Here is a 12,749-nt window from a genome sequence, read left to right as displayed (position 1 = left end):
AGCACTGTGTACCCTGCCTCATGCCCTAAGCCCCCTGGGATAGCCTCCAGGTCACGTGAACCTGAATACAGCATGAAGAGGTATAGAAGATGAGTGAGTGAGTGAATCTGACTAGACCACATAGCCATATACATCTTAGAATGTTTTTTTTAGCAGTCAGACCATTAATAAATAAAGGGGAACAAGAAACGCTGACATCCATACATGCTTTTTGCTTTCCCTCACCCTGGCACAGTGTGATCTTTAATTCATACTTTCAAAGGATTTTGTTCCAGAACTGCATGAACTTCAAATTCAAATTTTATTTGTCACATACAAAGTACGATATGCAGTGAAATGCTTTAAACAACTGCCCGTGACCTTAAAATAAAAGACTATGAAATAGAAAAATAAATATGAAAAGGAAAACAGAAGGTAAATAGGAAGACAGAATAGGAAAACAGAAGGTAAAACATTCATAAATGCTTGTAGGCAAACTCTAATGTGGTCATCTGCCTGCAAAGCATACTGTAGTCAACACATAGAGATCACTATCTGTTGTCTCTTGTTAGCACTGGCTTTCTTTGTACATTATCATCATCATACTTTGCTTCTTTCTACAACTCCTCCTAAACCATTTATGGAAATTAATGGCCTTTAACCATGCCTTTACAGAACCTTTATTAGGATGCATAGATATGCATTGGCTTTTTCAATTAAAATAAAATCACTTTTCCAGTACAGCCTGAACACAAGACTCAATGGTTTACAAAGTGTGGTACTGCAAACCATCTGTATGTACCATGGTGATGAACTCTCTTGATTGTGTAACACAGATAAGGTTACCCCCTAGGAGGGTGTTCTTGATCTGGCCAACTGTTGTCAAGGGTTTTTTTTCACCAGGGAAAGTAATTCATTCTTGTTTTTTGTCTGTAGCTCACTTCTTGATTTTTTTTCCCTCCTAATGATGGTTTGCTTCTTGGGAAGTAAAAGCTCTTTGAACTTCATATTGAGAGTTAACAGGAACAGATTTCAAATGGCATTTGTAATCAACTGTAGACTTTTTCTTTTATCTACTTCTGTATTCATTCACTCTCACTCACTCACTGTGTGACAATGCTATAAAGCTTGTCCATATTATTCTACTGTACGTTTTACAAGCTTACATCACTCGTCAATGTGTCTGACCAAGAGAGAAAGATAAAATACGATTATTATGTCATCACTGATGCCACTGGACATTTCTAGGTTCACAGCATTATAGCTTTTCTCTCACATATTAATGGCTCTCACACACTCTGCAACAGACATTTACTGAAATATTCATCCCTGTGGGGTATAAACCCAGCTGGGTTGCTCTCTTTTTGTAGCACATTCTATGCATGTCGTCTTTTCCTTCCTGTTAGAGTATATCTGGAATTTAAGAGTAGTACGAATGATTTAAGATTACAAAGCAAAGCTTTTTGTAACATTATAATGAGAGCATAAACACTTGGTGTAAGTTGCTAGAAACAAAAAACAGATTGTTTTTTAAATGAAGTTTAAAGGCTATTTTTATTCAGTAAGGGTGTAAGTGCTGATCTCCAATACCCATTACTCTATATCCTGTATATCCTGTATATTCTATATGGTTTTATTTTAGACACTAACAATGATCGTAATGAAAATTGCATTTAAACAGTTTGATGTTCTCAAGCTTAGTACACAATTGTGACACGCCTGTTTGTTTATCCTTCTCGTCACATATTAATTTACTGAGTTAATTATTGAAGACCACATCTGCTGGGGGAGCCTGCTGTCACCACATGCATTAGCAGGATATTTAAAACCCATTTCCCTTCGACTGTGAAATGCTTTCATTTATCATGGCTTCTGATGTTCTTCTAAATTCAGTTCTTTTTCATTTTGCTTATTGTAATAGCAATCCCTCCCTTTCAGGCTTCTCTTTCTCTTACCATGCTGGATTAGTGTCAGCAATCTGTATTTCACGCTGTCTTTCATAGCGTCTCTGGTTTCTTATGACAAATAAAAGTTGGAGCATGTTTCCACTCTGCTGTATCCATCTATCCATCCATCCATCCATCCATCCATCCATCCATCCATCCATCCATCCGTCCATCCGTCCATCCATCTATTTATGTTTACCTGACTATGATTCTGATGGTATCTTTCTGTATCTCACTAGCTGTTTATACACCCATCTTTCATACTCAGATGCATCACTGCTTTTGCTATGCCCTCATTATAAAAAGATCTCTATTGCATTTTCGCCCCTTCCTCTCACTCACGTGCACACACAGGCATACACACACACACAAACCATCTTTTTTGCTTTCCCACAGTTTTCCACAGTCTCTATTGTTGTAAGGAGGAATTAGCAGCAGCACTGAATCTATTAGAGCGGTTTGCTTACACAAGGTGTACATGCAGATGACTCAATCACATTATACCAATTAGAGTTAATTAAATACATTATATATTATTTGTCCAAACAGATAAAATAGTCCTTTTAAACAGTTTGTTTTTCTTGTCTGTTGTTATACTAAACTGCTGTTCAAGCTCATTTAATGATGGATTTGCCGTAGCCGACAAAGGCTGTGTTCTGCTATATGAAGTTCTGGAAATGGCAGGGTTTTCTGAAGGGTAATATGCTTTTTGTATTTTCTCAATTTCTCAAGCTACAGCATTTTAAAATAGTTTCAAATGGATTTCTTTCCCCAATTTTAAAACTAAATTATTAGTACTTTTCAGTAAAGTCATTATTGGTAATAACATCTTTAAGACATCCACACTAGAGAAAAGAAACACTTAACTTTATGAAGCATTGTGTGTACATTTTGGCCCACTTCTTTTGGTAATTTGTCTTCAATTTACCAAGGTTACAATAGTCTTTATAAAGGACTCAAACTGTCAAACTCCTCCACAAATTATTAATGAAATTTAACTTAAGAGATTGTGTTCATGCAATACTTTTTTCAGTTAGTTTGGCTACATGTTTGGGGTCACTTTTTTTGAGAAAATGATGCCTTGTGCTTTCATCATTAGTCTGAGAGAACATTCTAAAATTTTGCAGGGCATAACTATCAAAAGTATCTGAATACTTGTTATGCCACCGTGCCAGTGACAGGCATTATGTTTTCAGGTTGTCCATCCTTCATATGGACAACCTGTACACAAAGATTACGTGATTAGATTTGGGTGACTGTGACATCAAGAATAAACAGAATACAGTTTGCTGGTCAAGGTTACAGTGACCTCACATTCATTCATCCAATTCTTGTGAAAGAATATATGAGAAATGCCATGAGGCAATTTATTAACAATTGGCACAAATATCCACATGACCAGAGGAACATAACTGGTAACATTTTGGGGATCAGAGGTCAAGGTCACTGTGACCTCGTGCCAAACCAATTCTTGTGAATCTCAGGAACACCTTGAAGCAATTCATTCAAATGTCTGCTTGGTCCTGAAGGATTAACTGCTAAGGTCAAGGTCAATATGACCTTACATCAATATGACCTTACATCATTGTTTTGGCTGCAATATCTTGAGACTCCCTTGATTTATTTTATTTTATTTTTTTTTTTTCAAAATTAGAACAAATGTCTATTTGGACTTAAGGATGAACTTGAACTTTCCTTTTTTAATGGCCAAGTACAGTGTGTCACTTAATGTAAACATCAAAAATCTGAATAAAAAAAGGTGATCCCAGTGACTTTTATCATGGCATAGTTGTTGGTTTAAATATTACAGAAACTTCTGATCTCCTCCTGATCACACACAATAGTCACTAGATCATTCATATAGCATAGAAAAAACTCAAACAAACTAACAAACAAACAAAAAACCTACATTGATTAAGTGACAGTACTGTGCATGGAAATGCCTTGCTGATAAGAGAGGCTAAAGGAAAAAAGGTAAAATTATTTGAAGTTTCCTGGGAGGCTATAGTAGCTTAAAACATTAAATCCTTAGGTGTTTTGGATACAACGGCAGAAGACCACAATGGATTGCATTCCTCTAGTAGCAGGAGATACTACTACCTACTGTATTTACCTCATTTCAGGTCTTTAAGAAAACAATGAAAATGTTCAAGAAAGAAGAAAGCATTTACAATAGGGTTTTGGAATGATTTGTGCATTGACCCCTGAATACAAGCTATAGTTATGTTAACAAGTAATAAAAATCATCTGATCGTAGCTGGTTTCTGTATTAGTTGAAAACAACCTCAGACAAACAACAAAATATAACTTTTTTTCAACATGCCGTAATTTATTTAATAAAAATGAAGCCAAAAAGACCCCCAATGCCTTTAATCATCAGCCTTGGATTAATTGATTATCAGCAGCTGTTTTGGCAGTTTGCTAGTCTGGAGCTTTCAGGTGTGTGTTAACACAGTGCCAGGAAGGAAAGGCATAAGCAATGGTCCCAGAGAAGTAATTGTTGTGCCACATAAATCTGTAAAGGCTTATAAAACAATTTCTGAACAATTTGGACATCTCAGTGTATTCACCCCAAGGTAAGACTGAGCATTGCTCAGAGAAATAAAAAACAAAAAACAAAAAAAAAAAAAAAACAATATCTCAGACCATATAGTCCTCACTGAGCATGGTTAATGTTAAAGTCTGTGTCAACACAATTAGAAAAAGACTGAACAAGTACAGTGTGCTTGGAACGGTTGTCAGGAGAAACCTCTTCTAAAATTTGATGTATGACAGTGTAATGTACATGTAAATGGCACATATTCACCATTTTATATTGTCTTGCGCCACTGGCGTGAAGCGGCCATTTTAGTTTTGAAGGCCTCACCGCTTACGAGCAACAATTCAGGCCTGCAACTAAAACTTTCTTGAAGAGTTTAAGTGAACTGGAGTGCCGGCTTAGTTTAAGCTTAAAAAAGAGCCCATAGTTAGTCTAATAAGTTTGACTGAGGAACTATTGGATGTTTTATTTGCATATTGAATTGAATTGAGTAATATTGAGAAATATGCCAAATTGATATTTTGTTATCTGTGGGGATAACAAATGGGTATGGTTTTATATATACATTTAATTTGTTTTTATTAAATTAATTTATGTTTAATAAGCTTATCTGGCCGATTATATTTTTTATTAATAATACAATTATACAAAAGATCAATACTGAGTGGAACTTTAGTTATGTGTGTGTTTAATATATTTTGAGTATTGCATTTAGGGTTTATTGTACTTGGAGTAGCTAGATAGCTAATAGTTAAGTTACCTAAGAACGCAAATTAAAAACTTCTTACGTTGGAATTTCGTGTAAGAGAACCCAGTACACCTCTTTATAGGGTCTAATACCGGGTCAAGGGGGCGTTACAGAGAGACAAGTTGCAGGTAATTTTTCTAACAGCTAAAGCTAGGACGAGATTGGGTCGTGCAACATAAGAATAGGGGGGTAAATATTTAATAATAAAAAATAATGGACTAAAATTCTTTTAAGAGACTGATAAAATTATACAGGAGATGTTTACTTTAAGTTATTGCTGCTAAAGGTGGACCTACAAGCTGTTTAATGATAAGGGTACGTAGTATTGCTTGCATGTTTTTCTTTTTGTCATTTTTTTTAAATAAATAATGGCATGGTGAAAAAGGTTATACTGTATGTTGTTGTTCATATGGTTGTATATGCCTTATACTGAGACCTGCTATGACAAGATGATTTTATAATGTTTTTACACACACAAATGGAATTAAAAGTGGGAATCCTAATTTTTGAACATGAGTGTAACTGAGTTGTTAGGTTATTGTCAACTCAACAAGGAGTTTGAATGCGTGTCTATACATCAATCTGACCAAGCAAAAGTAGCCAAAAAACATGTGATAACATAATCTTTCATAAGGCAGGTGGCCTTTTATTGGGAAACCAGCAGCCATGACCCATAGACAAGTTAGGCATAAGCCAATTGATCAAATATGTACAAAGCAAAAGACAGAAAATAAAATGAAAAATTATTTTGAGGGAAAAAGCTGTTGGGAACTTTTTCAGAGACCAGGAGACGTTGGGATATCATTCAAGCAGAAGTTAGTCTTTATTGAGAACTCACCAAGCGTCGCTGTAGTCATCCAAGTCTTGACTAAAAACTCAGCTTTAGAAAGTTTATACTTTACAAGAGAGAGGGATACAAAGAGGTGGAGACAATCTAAACAAAACATAGTGTAGTAGAAGAATCAGCCTGGTAACAGAAGTTCCCCAGCCCTGATCTCATCAGCATAACAGTGGCTTTCAAATACATAGGTGCTAATCTAATCAGCCTGACAGTATCACCCAAACCTTTACATTCTCATAGAGACAAAGGCACAGCCTGGCCTTGAGATTAACACTCACATTGACTTTGGGACCCTACCCAGTGGTCAGGAAGTACATAAAGACAAAAGGTTAATGTCTCTGACATCTGGGGTACCAGACTTGATCTTCTTAGAATGTCACCAAGTTTACCTTAAAATGTGAAACCCAATGTACATAACTTGTTCAGTTTATATACTATTACATTGGAAGGTAGATTTTAACATTTTATAAATTTGTAATCCTACAAAGCTCATGCCAAGCAAGGAATCCAAAACAGAGAAAAATAGAGCACAGGGATGCACATGGAAAATCTGACATTATGGTGGCTCCTGTATGAGTCGGGGATTCAAGCTGACTCAGATGTGACACACCCAGAATTATTACCCTGGTACAACTCTATTTGTACCATTAAGCTGGCTAAAACATTAGTTCTGTCCTTGACCACAGAACATACAGTAAGTGGGACTATAAGTGCATATTATTTGTCCTTGTCTTCTTCAAGACCTTTTAAAAAATGTGCTACTTTTTCCTGCTCTTCTTTCTTTTTATGAAACCATTTAACTGTAGTTTTATTTTCAGTAATTATTAGATATTATTTCTTAGTGTGAGTGTTTTACATAAATTAATATTATACCAGATTGCACATTGTTTAATGAATTAATTAGCAACTCTACAGTTGGGGCATCTTACCTTTTTAACTCTGATGTTACAATATGTGTCATCTTAGAAAACAAATTCAAGTAAAAAAAAAAAGAGAGAACCATGAATTAATTAAATGTAATATGCAACGTCTGTTGCTTTTTTTTTTTTGTAAAGTATGCCACAATTATGTCATTAATCAAATTAAATCATTAAATGCGTTCTCATTATCTCCTCTGTAACATTGTCTGTTTATTTATCTTTTCAAGTAATTAGACACCTCAAGGATGTTGCATACAAATATCTTTTTGAGGTGTCTATAAACTCTGCATAAATGTCTTTTTTTCGTTCTCTCTCTCCTTTACTTTACTTTTGTTAGGCCACAGATCCAGATGCTGGACCAAATGGACAGGTGCGCTATCGGCTCCTTACCCATGCATCTCTCTTCAGCATTAACGCTAACGGCAGCATATTCACAGCTGTGCCACTGGACCGGGAAACTCAGAGTCAGTATGATTTGGTGGTCGAGGCTTCGGACGGTGCGGTAGACCCTCGCCGCACAATCCTCACACTGCTGGTGCAAGTGTTAGACATCAACGACAACAGCCCCGTCTTTTCACGGCCAATTTACACTGTCAATGTACCTGAGAACACTCCAGCCGGAACCGTCATCCTACGCCTTAATGTAAGCTCCTAGAGTCTTTCTATATTTAAAAACACAGCGCTTCACTGGTTATATGCGAGATTGGTCTTTGTTCTTTTGTTAGGTTCTGTGTATATATATCCTCTTAAAGGATTACATAAAACCTAGAGTATCCAGCTGCAGTGCTTTGTTCCTGTTGTGACCTTTCTGTACTTAGTGTCTTTCTATACTGTAATATATGTGATATATTTTACATTCTCTTGCTTTATTACATAATCTAGTAAACTTTTAATTATGACATTATGATGAATTCCTTAAAATGCTTTATAAACGTCGCCCCCTCTCAACTTGCAGGAGTTCCATTCTTAAATTCTGTCGCAAGCATCAACGCCCCAGAGAAACTATTCCTGTACTCAACCGTGCCTTCTGGGCTTTTTTAGCACCACTCTCCAAGGAAAAGCTTTCAACGCAATAAACTTCAGAGCTCACTGCTCAAGTGTCTGTATTGAGTCTTAATTCACAAATTGGTCTGGGCATTTTATTTCCATAGGGGATTCATTTTCCATTTAACAAATATTTGTGATACACTTGACAGGCTCAGTAAAGAAAACAGGAGTCTGTCTTGCAGAAAAGGCCTTATGGAATTTGCAAAAAAATATCTCATCATGTCTCCTCTCAAGAGCACTGTGGGATTTTGACAAGCTGAAGTAAAAAAAATAATGATGCAAATACCGATCATATTACTAAGTTGCTAGTTTTTGGTGTTTGAGGATAAAGAGAGATGAAAGTATAGATGGAGTAAAAGAATGAGAGAGAAGTTGAGGAGCAGAACAGATGAGTGACGGAGGGAGATGACGGAGATGGTGACACTTTTTTATCCCGGTTTAGCTGACAGCTCCAAGCCCTTCCTATACAAGCTAGTCAGAACATTCTCAGTGCCAGTGACAGACTCTGATCTAGGCCAAATGAAGAGCTCAGCCCTTTTTGTGCTTCTGCTCAGTGGTGCTTTTGGGGCTTTTATTTATATATTTTAGAAAATCTGAGTGTAGAATGTAATTCCCTGTGCCTCCCACATCAAAGCGAGTATCCTGAAAGGTTCCTATATCCAATGAGAGTCATGTCAGTTGCTGAGCTCCTGCTCTCCTGCCAGATTTCTAATCAGGCATGGGTTTTGAGCCAGAAGCACTTGCTTGCGTGGGTGTATGTGTGTGTATTTGTATGTGTGCCTGACTATAAGTGTGTATGTTCATTCATGACAACTAAAAAACTATTTCAATATTGATTTATTTTTTTCTCCCTAGTAATAACTTTCCATTTGAAAATATTGCACTAAATTATGTAATAATTCTGAATTTTAAACTGTTAAAAAGTGATTCCTTATAAATGGGCGTTAAACATAACTCTTTTTATTGGGCTTTGTCCCTTTAATTTTAGAGGTCACCACATCAAATCATTTTATCCACAAGGTCTCGCACAGGTCTTTTTTTCATGCTGGATCCACTTTTTGTCCCTCAAGGTACACGAATGCAGTGGAGCTGTGCCAGAGCTCAAAACCCACGACCCACAACCCAGAGTCTCAACTGCCTGAGCCACCACCTCTTTAAACATAACCTAAAATAATGTAACACAGCAGCACATAACACTATAGTACAAATTGATAATGTTCATGTTCATATGGCACAATTTTTTGTGTGTTGAGCAGACGCTCTCAGTAAAGCTGAAAAAAAAACACAACGTACAGTATGTATTCTTATCAACTTTCCAAATATCAAAATATAATCTCTAAAATTATTAGTTTTTCTGTTAAAACTTTTTTAAGACTGATCTATTTAATATTCATAGGTGATCTTCATCCTTATACTTTCTTTCTATAATAAACCAACATTAAACACATCCATGCCTAAATAAAGTCTAACAAACACTGATACTTTTATAGCAATTAAATTGAGACATTGCCCGATTACTATGAGAAAAAAGCAACGGATGCCATAAACTAGAAACTGTCTCCTAATATCATACAGTTTTAAAGGCCTGTGCAGGTCATTCCAGTGATACAAGTCGATCTGGTGTTTTATGATTTAAAAAGGGTGTGCCTTTGGCCTTTTTTGGGAAGTGATAGTTTTACTCATGTCACCTTTCCTATCCTGGAATCTATTAAAATTTCTGCCACTCTGGTGTAATTTATCTCCTTTTTATAACACAATAATGAGTCTGACGAGAGGACTTCTCAATAAGCAGCTTAATTCCACTTAGTTCTACAGTACTTCTCCAGACAAAATATTCCCAACTACATCACCCTTAATGCAATTCACCTGAACTTCTACTCTCTGATAGTTTTATGGAACTTATATGCAAAATGCATACTGATTATATAATATTCCCAGAGCTGTCAATCAATAATTAATGTCAGTGGATATCGGGGCAGTGTAATATTTTGAAGGTCCAATAATATTGTCATATCATGATAATACCCATATGTAAGTTTAAGTATGTTTGAAAGGTTTATGAGGGTTTCTTATTGCTTTATGAACTCTATGTTTAACTATCCTTAAATAAAGTAATTGTTTTGGCATTGTCTGTTTCTGTAACCAGATTCTCACTCCCTATCCTCCAGGCTACAGATGCAGACCTGATCTCTAATATAACGTACCGAATAAGGACAGACGCAGCACGGCAGCTCTTTGCAGTGGACAGGATCACCGGAGTTCTCTCAGTGCTGCAGTCTCTGGATTTTGAGGCTCTAGGTCGAGATGGTGCTAACTACACCTTCCAGGTGGAGGCACTGGATTATGAGGGTGTATTGCCTCCTGGAATGGCTACAGTTACAGTGAGGATTACGGTAAGACAGTGCTGTGGCAGTGCTGAATATGGTGCACAAACCAAGCCTTCTTTATTGACTTCTACGACATATATATGAAATAATTTATCACTGGCTGTTTTATTTGTATGGATGAAATATAATGTTGTTGTGTTGCATGTGCTCTCTTATAACCCCTTATTTTTTTACTTTCTAAAGCATACATCAAAAATACAGGCCATCTCCATTCATTCCTAGCTATAAATTCTAATAGTTAATATAAATGCTCATTTTGTTCTTTTGTTTCAGCTTTGGGAACATCACCTGAACATAATTCATGTACCATAAAAAAGTACAGTATGATCTTTAAAAATAACGGAGATTGTATATTATCCTATAAAACTCCAGAAAGGCATTGATTTGTATTATTGGTGGGCTTCCAGCATTTTTATTTTTTGATTCATCTTCAGTTATCACTTTATCCTGGTCAGGACAACAAGTTCCATCAATACCAACAAATTAGTTCTCTGAATTAAATTAACTGAAGTCTGCACACAAGTTATACTGTAGCTATACTGTAGATATAGAAAGTGAAGAGGTACATCACTGTCAGTAAAAGAGATGTTTTACCTTGGATCTTAGCCAGTAAAAATCTGCTTTCTCCTTGGCTGACAGTGATGTGTGTGTGACAGATAAGTCTCTGTGCAAGTTGCAGCAGTGGTGCAGCTATTTCAGTCTTAAACGACTCATTAGCTTTTGGACTGCAATTATCCACATAGTTGCGGAAGTAAAGTGCTTAAGAAGATCAGCTATAGGATCAAAACAGACTGATTAGGCTCTGTGTGTGTGTGTGTGTGTGTGTGTGTGTGTGTGTGTGTGTGTGTGTGTGTGTGTGTGTGTGTGTGATCCCGAGGAAAGTAAGTGACAGGTTGCCTTGTATCATAGACATCTGACACTGATGGATCTTGCTGCTTGAACTAAAACTAGATTTCATCAATATGTGAGATCAGGTGCTTAATTGGACTCATACTCATGCAGTATGCAATATTATATTTTTACTAAAAAGTATTACAAAGTGAAGTCATGAAGGAAAGCAGTAAATATTTCTGCTTTGTCTTGTAAATCTGATACATTATTAAAGCTATAGTTATAAATTAAGTCACAAGAAAACCTTCATACTTTCATGTCCTGGTCTAACCTGCTCAGCTTTTGAGTTCTTTGTATTTGCTTCTCATATGGATTTTAGTTTTGTTGTTCATCCATAAAAACCATGTTGTGATGGATCACATTGGTTGTTTTCTTGCGGCACAGAATTACATTCTGAAAGTTCCCAATGATCCTCTGATTTTTGGTGTGGCAAACAACTAAGAAGCCTTTGTTCTGCTACAAATAAGATATTGAATCCTATGCTATCTGACAGTTTCTTTTAGATCTGACTAGAGTCGCAAGATGTTGGGGAAACGTCTTGTATCAGAATCTGTTATTAAAGGAATCCAATTAAATTCAGCCTTACCAAAGTGTGCCAACTGTTAGATTTACTGCAGGAGAGGTAGGCTAGGAAAAAATGAGATTGAATCCTTAGTTGAAGTGTTTTAGTAATATATGGTGGGACTGCTCTGACTATTTTTTTCTCGAAGGAACTTTATTCCATCATCCCTTTGTAATTTAAAAAGTGAAATTCTTATACATTCTAGAGTCATTAAAATGAAATATTTATATTTTTGTTTTCATTTGGTGATTATGGTTTACAGCTCAAGAAAATACAAGTACATTTCTATTTATACAGTATAAATGCAGTGTATCTCTTGGTTTAGTTTAGTACACGCAACTATAATCATGGGAATGACTGTGTCCAGAAGATGATCATCAACACAAATAGTGTAAGGCACAGAAGGTCATTATTTAAAGAGATTATACTTTGATACAGCACTGTATCAAAGACAATCATTAAAAGGTAACAGAAGATATTAGTAGGTCAAGAAAAAAGAAACGCAGGAAGGACCTCGGTCTTTAAAAAGTCTGTCAAGCAAAGCCGATTTAAGACCTTTAGGTGGAGGTCAGTGCATCAAGATTCATCAGGCACAGGCATCTTCAGAAAATGGGCTACAGCTGTTGCATTCCTAGTATCAAGCCAATTCTGAATCAGAGACAATGTCAGAAGATGAGAAACACTCGACCCAACATACAAAGACATACAAAGAGCTGAAGACTGCTATCAAAGCAATCTGTTTTTCATTAACACCTTACCAGTGCCATGGGCTAATTGCCTCAATGCCATGCTGCATTGATGCAGTAATCTGTGCCTAGTATTGAGTACATAAATGAACATACTTTAAGTTTTTGTATTGTACATTTATTATATATTTTTTATGTATGTG

The 12,749-nt window shown here is 36.1% G+C and overlaps 1 protein-coding gene across 1 annotated transcript in view; it reads left to right on the top strand.

Annotated features, from left to right (window-relative positions):
• Positions 1 to 12,749, top strand: part of pcdh15a (protocadherin-related 15a) — a 232,779-nt gene that overhangs the window by 141,922 nt on the left and 78,108 nt on the right. The window contains exons 20-21 of the mRNA XM_053502509.1: positions 7,311 to 7,616; positions 10,189 to 10,413. Coding sequence (XP_053358484.1) covers positions 7,311 to 7,616; positions 10,189 to 10,413 — 531 coding nt within the window. The remainder of the gene's footprint in view (positions 1 to 7,310; positions 7,617 to 10,188; positions 10,414 to 12,749) is intronic.

Source organism: Clarias gariepinus, chromosome 8 (genome assembly GCF_024256425.1).
Source record: "Clarias gariepinus isolate MV-2021 ecotype Netherlands chromosome 8, CGAR_prim_01v2, whole genome shotgun sequence".
NCBI lineage: Eukaryota > Metazoa > Chordata > Actinopteri > Siluriformes > Clariidae > Clarias > Clarias gariepinus.
This window is presented reverse-complemented; position numbering and strand designations above follow the sequence as displayed.